This window comes from Pituophis catenifer, unplaced genomic scaffold (assembly GCF_029215685.1).
Source record: "Pituophis catenifer annectens isolate HBS135680 unplaced genomic scaffold, rPitCat1.0.hap2 SCAF_4, whole genome shotgun sequence".
Classification (NCBI taxonomy): domain Eukaryota; kingdom Metazoa; phylum Chordata; class Lepidosauria; order Squamata; family Colubridae; genus Pituophis; species Pituophis catenifer.
In genome coordinates this window covers 78,355,690-78,370,357 of record NW_027256884.1, presented here as the reverse complement: position 1 = coordinate 78,370,357, position 14,668 = coordinate 78,355,690, and the positions used below count along the sequence as shown (strand labels likewise).

Genomic DNA, 14,668 nt, shown 5'->3' with positions numbered 1-14,668 from the left:
GAATACTCCGGCAACAAGGGCGGGACTTAACAGCTATGACAGACTCAGTCCATCAATCTGAACAGGCAAGTACAACCCATCCTGGCTGCTGTCTCCACCCATCGAGAAGGTGCATCTCAGGAAGGACCAATGCCCCTTTTATATCCTGTTGATAGGTTTCATAAAAGTTTTTTATTTGTGATGCAGAAGAAAATTGTAATAGATTTGGACTTTTAGATCAGATCCAATCTTAGATTCATATGAATTTCAATTGTGGCTCATTATTGTGTAGGATACGCTAGTTTCCCGAGCATATCAAACCATTAACATTCTGTTGTTTGGTACTCTACTAGGTATTTTTTTTTCTGGATGTCAATTTCTATAAATGAGTTTTGGTCAGCTGGATGCTAGAATTGAATGCTAAAAGTAGAATAGGGGTTTATAAAAGGCCGCAAAGGCCGTACTTGCATGAGAATAAATTCCTCCTAACTCAGTGGAATTGAATAGACATGGGTATGTTTTTCTTTTGTTGTACTAGCCTAAGAACCCCTTGTTCTAATCTGTACCTACCCTCTACTTTGTACCTGCTAGCTTATTGAATGGGAATATGGGATTGAAATGGAAAGCTGCATTCCATTTGTCCTTCTATAATATGCCTAAGGAATACTGTTGACCTAGATATGTGAAGGTTAACCATGTTTCAGATATTAAAATTGGTAATTTGATTTTTTCTATGTGTGTTTATCAAACATTCTGAGTACCTCTGAGAAAACCAGCTTCAGGCCTGAGAGGTAGTAGACAAGGCACTTTTCTAGTCCCCTGCCAAATCTCGCAATCAGCTAAATTAATAAGTGTTCAATGCAGAGCCTAAAAATAATGATAGTATATTCTTAAAAAGATGAAGCTCAGTATTCATAAAACATACAGCATTTCTGGCCCTGTTCTAAACAGACTGTCCCATGGGCACTCTGTCACACCAGATCATCTGAGAACCGTTTTCCCATTAGGGTTGTGAGAAAGGTTGGATCCAGGTGCTTGTCTTTTGCTGATTAATTTTTTAAAAGTCTCTTGTGGGAATGTAGCTTGTTAGTATATATTTGAATTCCATAAAATGTAATATTGATATAAATTAATAATATCAATATCAAATTTATAATCTTGACATTTTAATAAGATCTATACATTTTAACTTGGTATCTATACAATCAGATATCTACCTCTCCTTTAATTTGAAAGAAATAATTCTGTGACATTTTTTTCTTAAGTCTTTGTAGCTGATATTTTGATGGGAAATATAGAGTACAAATATTACCCCGTATATTCATTGCCCATCTATATACAAAGCACCAGAATTATGGTGAGTTTGCAATGAATTAGTGGAATTTAATTGAACATTTTTCTCCTACATTGGTAATACCACTGAGTTCTAGGACACTTCCCCCTAGACCTAATGCCATCAGACATATTATGCTACAGTTTCTATTATTGCAACTGAGATAAACCACTACAGAGTTGTAGTCTAACATTTCTGGAAAGCTATAGCTGGCATGGACTGCTTTGGAGAATTTGAGTTATATTTCATTCATTTGCTTGCATTTTTGCAAATAATTCTTGACCTTGGTTCCTTTTTCTTCTTAATTCCAAACAATATTTACATGTCAATTCACAGTTCATTACTCTAAGTGAAGGCACCTGTGATGCTTTTTTGCACATTGCAAAATTGTTGGGTTGCATAAAACTATAGTTGTTGCTGACTTGATAATCTATTTTCTGTTGACAGGCAGAACATTAGCCAAAACTTCTAAATTGCAGTATTTTTTTGCTTGTTTAAGTCTACTTATGTTATACTTCAGAAAAGAAACGTGATGTTTCTAAGGTAGTTTTTATAGTTCAAAAGAATAAATCAAATTCATGATTTTTGCCCTAGTTCTTTAAAGAAGATGTTGAATACATGGTTGCATTTGGGTACGTTTAATTTCTGACTAGAACAGGACACAAGAAAGGGAGCAAAAACTCACCAATCCCACTCTTTAAAACTGGAAGCAAGATTTCCATGTCAGTGGAAGAAATGTGAATTTTTTATGAGCTCTTCCTGTTAAGCACACACTCCCATGGTACTTGATGCAGATTCCTTCAAATCAACAGGGAGTTTTATAGATTGAACTGTATTTAATTTCATGGTAAGGTACCAGTTGGGAAAGGCTACATTAAACTATCCCTTTTCGAAGTAGCCTATTTTTGCTTGAAAAACTGTTCATGGCTAGTGGTAGGGAGATCTTTGTTTTTTTGAGTCAGCATTGTCAAAGATGCAAATTTTGTACATTGAAACATTAAAAAGAAAAAAGAAATCCAAACCCCAGACCTGGGTCAAGTTTTCAAAACTCTACAAGTCTTAATCAAGAAGAGATGGTGAAAAATGGAAAGAAATAGACGAAGTAGCTTTGATTAGGGCGGAGTTAGGGAAACATCTTTCTGTTAAGGCTATATTTCTGCAGAAATAATCTGTTGGGTGTCATTTTTGCCAGACACTTGAAATAAGCAGTACATGGTGGCAAAGTGAAAAGTGGTTAAGCTACTTTACAACCTCCCTTATATAATGACATATATAGGTCTCTACAAATACCCTATATCTATATTCCTTCCATTCTTTGACATCTTGTTTTGTATATCAACTAATGAGGAATATTCTAAAGTTGGAATAAAGGAGTTGCTGTGATTTTTCAAGATTTATTCTTGACATCTTGTTTTGTATATCAACTAATGAGGAATATTCTAAAGTTGGAATAAAGGAGTTGCTGTGATTTTTCAAGATTTCTAAGAAATCAAGATAGCTTTTAAATACTGAATAAGTTTCTATTTTCTATATTACCATATAAGGAGTCTAAGAAACTTTTGAAAGCTCTGTAGAAGCTCATTCTAAAGAATTACTGCCTTGTAATATGCACATTGAGATAGATTTGTGGTTATATCTCTGAAAAACTTGTAAACAACTGGCAGGGATTTTCTACTCCCAGTCTTTAAATGGGAGTAACGTCAAGCGTCAACTCCTGGTAACTTCCTGGATGCAGCCATGACATTTGCAATAATATGAAATTGGTTTTGCTGTTGCTTTTTTAAAAAAAAATTACTTCCCAGTCTAGTCTATATTCATGAATTCCCTGGAAGTTCCTATCCAAGAGAAAGCATGAGATGTGTAAGATGAATAGAGAAAAATGTCTCAGAAAAATGTAAATTGTTTAGTGTACATTGGATCAGGGGTGGGTTCTATTCACCTTTACTACCGGTTTGCAACAGGATTACACGTGCACGTTCTTCTGCTCATGCGCAAAAGCTTCTGTGCATGCGCAGAAGCGTTCTGATGACATCGGGGTCGGTGGGTAGAGCCTCCTCCGGTTTTACTACCGGTTTTATAGAACCAGTCCGAACTGGGGGCAACCCACCACTGCATTGGATTTTGATTGGTGAATCTTGAGGTTTGAGTAAAAATAGTTATTTCAACCTTAATAATTTCCATTTATAAATATTAGAATGAAAAAACACCATAAAATGAACTTGAAAAGAAATATATTAATTTGGGTATGATAGTTGAGCTTTTTCTCTATTCAATCATATATATAAAATTGCATTCTCTTCTATCTTCACTTTCATGTTCACTTCACATTCTTCCGTAATGGCTTGACTCAAGCAGTTTTAAAGACTAATCCATAAATTTCTTAAAAGAAAACACTGCTATAAAATACTGATGTGAATTTAAACAAAATAATTGAAGTTTGTTTTCATTTCCTTCCATTTTGGTCAAATATTTTGAAACAGCATTTTTTTTTTTTAAATGAAGCATCAGTTCAGTTTTGAGGTTGCTTGTAACGGCTGAACCTTTCATATAGAATCAATTCCAAGTTATGATGAAGAATAGCAGCCTCCTTTTTAAATATTATAGTATTTATAATCATGTTTTAACCAAATATTTTTGTCCATTTCCTTTAAAGAAAGATAATTTGAAAATAGACGGTTCAATTTCAGTTGAAGAGATAATGATTATGTATGCCTAATTCTCCCACATCTGCTTATTTTCTTCTATTCCTTTTTTATGCAGGCGGGTGAGTGTAAACCACTGGAAGAATTATGTAATCAAACCCCAGTTCTCTGCATCATTGTCTGTTCTCAGAACTCTTCGTTTCCAACGATAGTGGGTGCTGAATTCTCTTGAATTTAACCATTCTGCCTCAGCAAGAAGCTAGATTATTAAGAATATCTAATTGACAACAATAGTATTTTGCAGATCGTTCTTGCCCTCATGAAACTAATGTCTTTTATTCTTGTAAGCTCATGAATAAAATATCAGAACTTAAATTTATCTTTTTTTATGTTGATCAAAGTAGAGGAGAAAAGTTTAAGTTGATGATTTTAGGCAGCCCTTGCAGCATATGAAGAATAAATCTCTAATATTTCCAAGGATACAAAAATCTCCAGTTTGGTTAGTAGGTTGAATCACTGAATGAAAGACAAGTGGCTTAATATGGGCCAACTTGTCTCTGGAATGGAAGTTCAAAGTACAGAATCTCGGGTAAAGGGGAAATGAGATATAAAATAGACCATTTTCTCTTTTTAGGCAGACTTTTTGGGAAAAAAATACAGTTTCTTCTTATGGAAGTGCAGCCTGCTTAGAAAAATTGCAGACATCTTTGCTGGCTTCTTCCCTTCCCATTTGAGCATATCCCCCCACCCCACCCCCACCCCCAGTGTCAGCCTGGCAGATAGTTCAGTAAAACCGCAACCAATGAAACAGGTGTGGGAAGAGCCTGGAGGAGACCTGTGGTTTGAAAGGTCTGAAGCTGCCAGCAAATAGAGAAAAGCAGCCCAATAAAGCAATGCATTTTTGCTCCAAAGGGAGTGGATGATGAAAAAGAAGTAAAGGAAAAAGAAGTAAAGTAAATGTGTAATACTCCACAGACTGGCTGTAAACAGAGAAAAAAAAACCAGAAGAAATTCTAGAGCGAGGATAGCAATAGAACGGAATAGCAATAGATTGGGTTAGAGATAATAGAAAGCACTCACAGATTTGTAAATTTCACATTTCATTTTTGTATCTTGTTGTTTTTTTTTAAAAGAAAACATTTCCCCAATCTTCATGGGGAGATATACAAAACTACCTGTTCAAGATCCAGTGCTATTGTGGCTCTTTTGTATATGTGTCAATCTAATTGGGTGCAGTTTAAAAAAGAACCCATGACAATTTTTCTAAGCAGCTTGCTCTTCCACCTTTCTCAGAATAAGAATAAATTTTGGTTGAATAGCATGCATTTGTGAGTTTCAGAAACTGTTCAGCAAGCAAGTTGATTAGGGAGAAAAAAGGGAAAATGGGAACTGAGAGAAATGTGACCAATCTTGGAGATGTTTTGTATTACTATAGTGGACAAATTATTTATTGGGAAACTTTCTGTCAAATGGATAGTCACTCTCAAGCTACAAATGTCACCAAGATTCATAGAATGCAGACATATGGCACCTTGTGTACAGTTTCTGAACCTTTTCAGGTGAACAATAAAGACTAAATAATGAAGTTGGCTTTTTTAAAAGTTATCTTTCCACTTTCCAGTTTATTGCATTTGATAATACATTCATAAAAATATTTTTATTTCTCATATGACTTTTTGTAGAAGACTGCTGATTTCCCTTCTCCCAATAATAATTTTTAAAAAAATTAAATACCTGGTTACGCAGGCTGCAGCATATATCAGTTGGGTTTGCTTGCACCAGTGTTGCAATTAGAATAATTTTAACAGTTTCATTAATATTCTTCCTATTTTAGCCAAAGTTTTCATGTAATGTGTTTCAATTTTGACAAATGTATTCTTTCAGTTCTTTCATTCAATCCTTGATTTTCCCAGCTAGATTTTGATTAACCAATAGTGCTTGCAACCCTTTGGTAACTTCAGTTTCTTTTGTTCTTCATTAATATCAATAGTCTCTTCACCTTCTACTGTTCGTTACTCACTCTGCGAATCAGAATTAATCCAAATTTTAAGTTGCTTGTTTTTCAATTGCTTCCAATTCAACATTGGTAAAGAACTTTAGTCCATAAATCTCTGCTCATTAATTCCTAAATCCAGATGCATTTCCCCCCAAAGCTGGCACTTTCACTTTTGAAATCCATGTTTTGATGTTTCTGATTGGTAGAAACATTCCATAATTAGTAAGTTTATCCCTTTGAACAAATTTTCTATTGCCTTCCAGTAGCCTGTCAGCTTCATGCCCTTGTTGCCTTGCAGCAGGAGCTGAGCCAATAGCACTTTTTTCAGTGAATGCCCAGGAGCCATACCATCCAACATAACACTTGTTAATCTGGGTGACAGTAAATCTGGCATGGAATTCAAATTATGTATTACCATCATATCGAATGTCTGTGTAGATTCTCAGTTATCCAAGTCATAGTTGTCTCAAAGGTGGTTTTTCAAAAGGAAAAACAGTCCAGTTGCCTTTTGAAAAAGCACCTTTGAGACATCATATTGAATTGATTTTTTGGAACAGATTTAGTCTGACTTCCAGCTAAGACCTGTCTGATATGGTTGCGCCTCTTCAGTATAGCCCTTAGCATTGTTAGAACACACAAGCCCTTCAACCTTGAGGAAGTACTGTTCTTTTGAAGGGGATATTATTAATAATAAAGTAAAAAGGAAAATAATAGGTAAATATTTAAATTCTGACTTGCCCCTTTATGGGCTCTCATACCATTTGGCAGTACTATTGGAGCAAATTTTAGAAACCATACTCTAGTTTTTGTACTTACCTTGCTGTGTAATATATATGGATGCCATTCATGCTTACATTTAGTTAACCCTATTGTAGAAATGTTCAGGCTGAGCCCAAAGGAGGGGTCAAGCATGCCATCAGTTTAGAGTCTCATCATGCCCACAAGATATAGCATATACAGTATTATGTCTTTTAACATAAAACCTTTTAACTGTGTTTTTTTTTCTTATTTCCAGGTATTTTTTGATAGACTTTGATTCTGCTCCAATAATTATTACAAATCTATTGGACCATTTAAAACGGGACATTGATATAATCAGACCTAGTGTTTTAAGACATCGTATACAGCGGACTGAAGAATGTATAGGCATAATTCCAGTCAATTATGTAGAAGAACTACAGAAGAAGAAATAACCAAAAGTGATAGTAATATTATTATCATTAATTCAAACTTTATCATAAGCATGTGTGAGATGTGGTATGATGTTTCAATCTAGTTTAATATTTGGCTACTATAAAGCCCATATCCTCTACTCTTATTTTTGTTATTTTGAAAATCAGAAAGCTTATTCTCCCCTCTTATTACTTCCCTTATTTAAATCTGCTGTGCCCCAAAAAGCTAATCCTGATATTTTTTAGAACTCGTTTCCAAATAAACACTTTTAAGAGCAATTTGTATCATTTAGATATGGCACTCATAAAAACTGTAAAGTGTTAAATGAAATTGTTGAGAATTACAATAAAATATTCAAAAATCAGTTTTATAGATCAATCTACAGTCTGTTCTCTGACATATTGTTTCCTCCATTCAGCACAGCTAAAATCTAATGAGTTTGAGTTCATGGAAGTTAAAAAAAACTATATAACTTTTTAAAATCTGAACAGTTTTAAATGTAATTTTTATTTTCAAAATAAGGAAAGATACTATTTTGTTATTTTATTATATTCTTAAATGTAATTTCTATGGACATCTTGTTTTCTTGCTACAATAAGTACATAGCATTAAAAGTTGAATCAGTTTCATCATCTTACCAGCTTTAAATGCATTCTCCATGAATGAATTGATTAAATAAAGTTGTGGCAATTGCCATTTTATTCGTTTTTTCTACATTTTGCTTTTTTTTTCATTCCTTAATGTATCAATGTGTATCTACCAAACTAAGAAATACTTAAATCCTTTCCTTAAAACCAATTAGGCATTAACAAATAGAATAGATTTACATGGTTACTTCTTTAAAAAAAACAGGGCTACATTCAATATAACATAATTAAGTATTTAATAGTAGTTTTGATTTTAAATTCTTTAAAACCAACATCAGACATCAGCTATTACAACAGGTGTTAGTCTACCCCACAGAAAACAGATCTGCTCTAAATTGCTTGTAGTTATCTCTTTTTACTTACTTGAGCCATCTTCCCTAGCCTGGAATTCCTTCTCTGATTCATTGTTATAGGAATCCAATAGATATTCAAATTGAGGAGATTGCACTCAAGGAATCAAAACTCTTGAAGAGATGTTGGTTCTGTACTGGTAGAAATCAATGTGGACAAATTCTGTTAATGTTAAGGAATGTTATGCAAATTTGACTAATTCAAAATAAAAAACCATTATGTTAAAGAAAAAGCTGAGGAAATGAATTAAGGCATTATTTAATGCACATCTTTCAGTGACCTGTACATCAAGATGAGAGCCACAGATATGGTAAAGCAAAAAATGGAAATTTGTCCATTATCAATTACAGCAAAGCATTATGTTGTACATGAGCAAATATTTTCATCAAAAATACCTTTATGATCTATTTGTGGTTGTCTTACAATGAGATACATTCACTTCTTTCAAATTCCTCCACTTCCCTAGTATGCAGTTTCCTTTTTAATCCAAATATAAATATAATTGAGTCTCTCTGCTGCCCAGATCTGTAATTAGCTATTTAAGGATTGTAGTATGTATTAGCTTTTTAAAGCCCCAAATAACTGAAGCTTTCTTTGCAGTATACATTGACTTAATTCCAAGGAATAAATGTATTTCTGGGAAAATGTTGTTTTTAATCAGGTGAGAAGAGTTGTATATAAAGTAGTAGGTCATATTTTCCTATTTATATGTTTATATGATATTTCAAGATCTGGAGTCACTCAGAGCTATAGATAATTAGGTTAGCATTTTCAAAATATCAGCATTTGGCACTGTCCTTTAAATAACTAGAAATGGAAGATTATCATAAAATGTATTTGCCAGTAAGAAACACACAGTACAGTCCTCTTGGACCCAAACCAGCCTTGTTGGGGCAAGGATTAATGTAAGGTATTTATAAACTACTTGAAACCAAATATAGTTAGATGTGCAAATTATTTTTTGAAAATTCCAAATGGGCTTTGAAAAATTTCCAGAACTTTGAAAATTATGGGGGATTGCGGGGGGTGGGGGGTGGGGATGGGGGGAAAGAATCCTAATTGCCCTTCAGAGAGAGAGTTCTTAGGCTACCAATTAAAAGATACCTTTCAGCTGTTCTTCAGGGTTTTTTTCCTTTGGGTAGTAAGAAAGGGCAAAATAAGTCATGGGAAAACAGAAGAGGGTTGTAAATGAGAACTAATTGGTGGTATCTTTTCTGTTTTCAACAAAAGAAACAACTTTTGGAGCTATGCTGTAACGATTTAAAATTTTTTAAAGTCTCACAAAATATCACGATTGGCATGGCTAGTCATAAAATTCTCATTGATCAATGAGGTCAATTGCCACCAGTGTTACTATGCCCGTTTGGCTTTGTACTACTCAAGATTAACTTGGACTTTTTTACAGGTCAGATTTGTAGCGTAATTCCCAAGTCAAAAGAATAGTAGCAGTCCATCACTTTTTCTGGAAATATGAAATTGTTATAATGAATAAAAATGATTCTCCATTGTGTCGGGGAAGATCATCCAGGAATAGGTAATACTCTGCTTCTCTGCTTAGAGACCGATTTAGTTTTTCTTTGGCCACGCCTCCCTTGCCTGGGTCCTGCCCATTTCGACTCAGTCTTCCACGAGTTGAGACTGAGAAAAAAGAGGCTCATCCTAATTAGAGAAATAAACTGAATTACTGGAAAATTCTTACCGAGCAAGGCTCAGCGATCGCTGGACTGCGATCTGGGGGGGTTACTGGTCCGCTGGTAACCCTCCCTACTGGCTTCGATATCAGCTGAGGTCCCTGCTGCTCCCGCGCTCAGCGGAGGGGGCATTGCCTTCTAACAGGCTGCCCCTGACACTAGTCTGCGAATGCAGAGAGGGACTTAGTCCCTGCCTGGTTCATCCAGGCACGCTGACAGCGGCAGCGCCTTTGGTGCCTCAGGAGCCATGGCAGGGGCACTCACGGTGCACCAGTCTGCCTGAAAATACAATGCGGAAAGTGGCTGTGCTTTCGGCGCCATTATAGCCGCGGCAGGAATGCTCTTTGTGAGCCAGTCTGCCTGTTTCCACCAAGGATATGGCAGCGACAGCGCTTAGCGCCATTGCGGCCGCACATGAGAGCTTTGGCATGCCAGTCTGCTCCATCTGAAAGGTAACATGGCAGCTGTGCCCAGTGGCATCGCAGCAGTGGCAGGATAGGGCCTTGCTGTTCAAATTGACAGCTCCTGTCAAGTCACCTAGTGAGCCTTCTGTTGAACTGCAGGTGCTCCGGACAGACATGAGTAGAGTCCAGCGCTCCTGCTTGACAGCGTGGGCTGATCGGAGGAGCTCTGCACTCCCGATCATCAAGAGAAGGGGAATCGCTTTCAGAGGAGTCTTGCGCTCCCGCTGCGGGCAGGTCAGGTGGCCATTTGTTATCGTGTCACCACCAAACTGCCCGACACTGTTGTAATACAATTGGTGGAGCTTCGCACTCCCGAATGGCCAGCCTACCATTGGCCTTCGCCCTGCGCTTACTCCACAGTGGTGGTGTGGCCCGTCAGTGGCCTGTGCAGCTAGTAGCTGATTCCGACAGCGAGGAGGCTGGTGTGGTGCTGCGCCAGCAGCCTGTGCAGCTGGCACTCGAGTCAGACAATGAGGAGGCTGGAGAAGATGTGGTGCCAGAGGCAGGGATTCAGCCAGGGCCTTCAAAACCTCCAGAAGCTCCCATAAGTCAAGAGGAAGAAGAAGAGGAGCCTCTTCTCGATGCACGGGCGCGCAGAGCTGCCAAAAGGCAGGAGTGGTTCCTCAGGACGAGGTCTCCTTGAGAGTAAGGCTTGGGGTTAATTGGCCACTCTCTTAGCCTATTTAAGGAAGGACGACGACTGAGGCAATTTGCAGGGAACAAGTTCGTTCACTCTCCTTCGTGTCCTGATCTTAATTCTCTGCAAATTGCTTCTGGGCTTTCTGCCAACCATAGTAAGATTACGATTATTTATTCTTTGGATTCTTGTAGGCTGTTAAGAAAATAAATTAACAGCCTTTATTTGAAAAAGACTGATTTAGGTTTGTACAGACTTTGTGTATGCTGCATTCTTTGGGGTCCGTAGCTAGGGCAGAACAGGTGGACAGAGCGTCTTGCAGGCTTTCAGCCTCCATGCGCTATCGCAGCCTCCAGCCTCGTGCTGCTGACAGGCGCTGGTGAAGCAGACAGGAGCCCGCCCGCTGACAGGAGTGCTACGAGGAAGAGGCTTGCACAGTCTGAAGGTTTAGCGCCCGTTTGTGAGTAGCTTGCAGCCTTTGGCTGCCTGCTGCGTCAAATCTGATTAAAATCATTCCGCTGCTATGATTTCAGAGCGAAGGTAGGCAGCATGCTTCAAGCCGTATTCAACCTTAAGAATAGTGGAAAAACCACTGCTGCCAAAATGGCAGCCAGTCCGCCTTACATCACGAGGTAAATTGGCGGAAGCACCATGACAGCCATGGCAGGAAAGCTCCTTTCAAGCCAGTCTGCCTTGTCTCCAGTGGCTTAACGTCATTTGAACATAGGGGACAGTTGTTCCTTGTGAGCCAGTCTGCCTGGCTATGGCTGGAGAAGGGTAATAGCCATCCTGTGCACTATTAACAGGTGGCGTAAGGGCAAGTGTCGCTCATGGGAGTAGGTTAGGCCTAGCTCTAGCCAGCCTGCCCTGTGTCATAGACACCTGTCGGCGGAACCCTCTGCCAACCATCAGGGCACTTCCCATCATTGATTGTGGGGCTAGCAAAGGCGGCTAGGGTGACAGAACTCAGAAAATTCATCGGGGAGAAGCTGTCACTTTCTACCGTGAAACTTTATCAGGTGGTGGAGTCCAACCTGTTGCCATATGTCTGTCATTGCGCCTGGCCTCCAGGTGGCACCAGATAGCAAACCTTTCATAGATGGCAAATACATTTGACAGATCTGGCCTCCTTAACCTGCAGATTTCTGTTTGTTCATGTCTGACACAGAGGACTTGCTCCCTTTAGGGAAACCTGTTCCATCTGCTGCTCCCTCTAGGTCTCCTCTAGGGAGACCTGGTTCCTTCGCCTCACACAGTGGTGGGACCATTCCAGGGGAGAAGCAGCACCAGGATAGGAACAGTCATCAAAAATTATAATTTCTCTGGCTATTGCCCATGGGACAATTACAGGGCTAGAACACACTGCTCTTGGTGAGCTCTGCCCAATTACACAAGCCACTTTTGGCAACCACTAAGTTTTACAATGCTCTCCCCAGTCAGTGGGATTCCTAAACAGGAATCATGCAAACTGTCTCGTTATCTAAGATGATGGCTGGACCTCAGTACTACCGCCAGGGCCTTGGCCACGGCCAGCCGGGGACTGGAACCAGCCTTCCAGGCTCCTCTCTGGAGTCCATAAGTCCTGCCGATATGCGGTCTCGGGACAGACTGCCAGATTGAAGTTCCTTAGTCACCTAACCAATTCCTAAATCTGATACAGGACAGGGGCCAACCCAAAGGGAGAACCTTCAATCCCCTGGTTCTGAATTGGGGCTGCATACTGTGGGGGAGGACTTCGCTGCTATACTGCTGGCACTGGAGGTTGAGACCTCGGTGCCAACCTTAGCCTCACCCCCCTCCCCTTGTCCACAGATACTAAGGGCAATCTTGCCACAGAGGACAGGAAGGCAGATGTGCCTTCTCTAGGACACACCAAGAGAGCCAGGGTGGCACAGGAGTTGTGATTATACTGTATATTGCTGGCTTAGTATGCCCACTGCCAGAAATTCAGTTCTGATGGGACTCGAAATGGATCCAGCCTTTCATCCTTCTGGGGTCAGTTGAATGGGGACCCAGATTGTTCAGGGCAATGTGCTGATTCGGTACATGGCTTACAGTTGCCTGTAAAACACAGTGAAGCGGTAGGTAGTACCTGCCACTGAGTTTCGGCTGAAGCCACTCTCTATGCGGCATGCCTGGTGGCCATATCAAGCACTTCCTAGGTGATGACCAGGCCTCTGCCCTGGCTTTGACGAGGGCTGGCGTCGGTGAATGGTAACTAGCAGTGGACCGGCAAACCCTTAGGGATTCTAACCTTCTCAGGGAAACATTTGACCTGGTCTTGACTGGCGGACAGAGGTGAAACCATGCCTGTCCAGTACAGATGGCACTGTAGTCACTTCCCTCCAGCATGTCAATCGCTGTCTGGATGGCAGCCAGTCCTCAGTCCTGTCTTCCACAAAGGCTGGCGACGGTTACATGATAAGTGGGGGGTGGCTGGGTCCTCATTTTCCAAACCTCGGAAGGATGGAAGGCTGAGTCAACCTTGAGCCTGGTGAGATTCGATCTGCAAAATTGCAGTCAGCTGGCTGTCAGCAAAAGTAGCCTGCAGGACTGCATTCTAACCACTGCGCCACTGCAACTCAATGTAAACAATATGACTTCAAACTGACACAGAAACTGAGACTTGGGTTTTAGAAGGAAGCAACCTTAACTGATCTACAATAAACTTCTGTCACCCATTAAGGAAATGGTGCCCCCACAATCATTTGGATTGCAATTGCTATCTTTCCTGACTATCAGCTACATTTATTGAAGCTGAAATAGAATTCCAGTAATTCCTGAAGGACCATAAATACTCACAGCTTTCTGCCTTAAAAATAAGAATAAAAAAACATTTTGGAGTTGGGACAGATTTGGATAATAATAATAATAATAATAATAATAATAATAATAATAATAATAATAACGATGATGATGATGATGATGATGATGATGATGATGATGATGATGTAAAAAATATGACATACCTGTATTCGAGAAATCATGGGAGCACAAAGTGGAAAAAGTTACCGAAAATGAGACGGTGAAGATCTTGTGGGACTTCTGAATACAGGCGGATCGTCATTTGGAACACAACACGCCAGATATCACAGTTGTCATGGGCCGAAGCGTACAGTTTATTGATAATGCTGTACCAGGAGATGCCAGAGTCAAAGAAAAAGAACTGGAAAAAATGATGAAATATCGTGACCTGGCAATCGAAATTACACGGCTATGGATGAAACATGTAACAGTGATACCCATTGCCATCGGTGCACTTGGTACCATGTCTGAGAATTTTACAAATCACATCAAGAAATTGCAGCTTCTTGCAATAACACCAACAGAACTGCAAAAAACTATCCTACTTGGAACATCATATATTTTAAGAAGATACTTGGTTGATACCTAGGACTGGCAGCAACCCGTATCAACCATTAGCACCAGTCAATGGTATTTGTGACACATTTTTAAATGTTCAGTTGACTGAGTTTCATGTTTAATGAAGATGATGATGATGATGATGATGATAATAATAATAATAATAATAATAATAATAATAATAATAATAATAATAATAATAATATGTTTTTGAAGAATGGAATTCTAAGAGCCTGTCATTGGTTTTGTTACCAATAACATAAGAGGAAGCTTGCTTACTTACAAAATTGGTTGGGCGATCAGTAAAATACCTTATCAATTTTTGAGAAGTTTTAAGTACTACAGCAAGTTTCCTTCTCACCAACTGCTCTAGTGCTCTAAGTCAGGGGTCC

The 14,668-nt window shown here is 39.0% G+C and overlaps 1 protein-coding gene across 1 annotated transcript in view; it reads left to right on the top strand.

The window, feature by feature from the left end:
* MRPS6 (mitochondrial ribosomal protein S6) overlaps positions 1-7,501 on the top strand; it is a 46,792-nt gene extending 39,291 nt beyond the window's left edge. Inside the window, exon 3 of the mRNA XM_070943539.1 lies at positions 6,966-7,501. Within this exon, the coding sequence (XP_070799640.1) occupies positions 6,966-7,143 (178 nt within the window). The 3' untranslated portion in view covers positions 7,144-7,501. The remainder of the gene's footprint in view (positions 1-6,965) is intronic.
* The last annotated feature ends 7,167 nt before the right edge of the window (positions 7,502-14,668 follow it).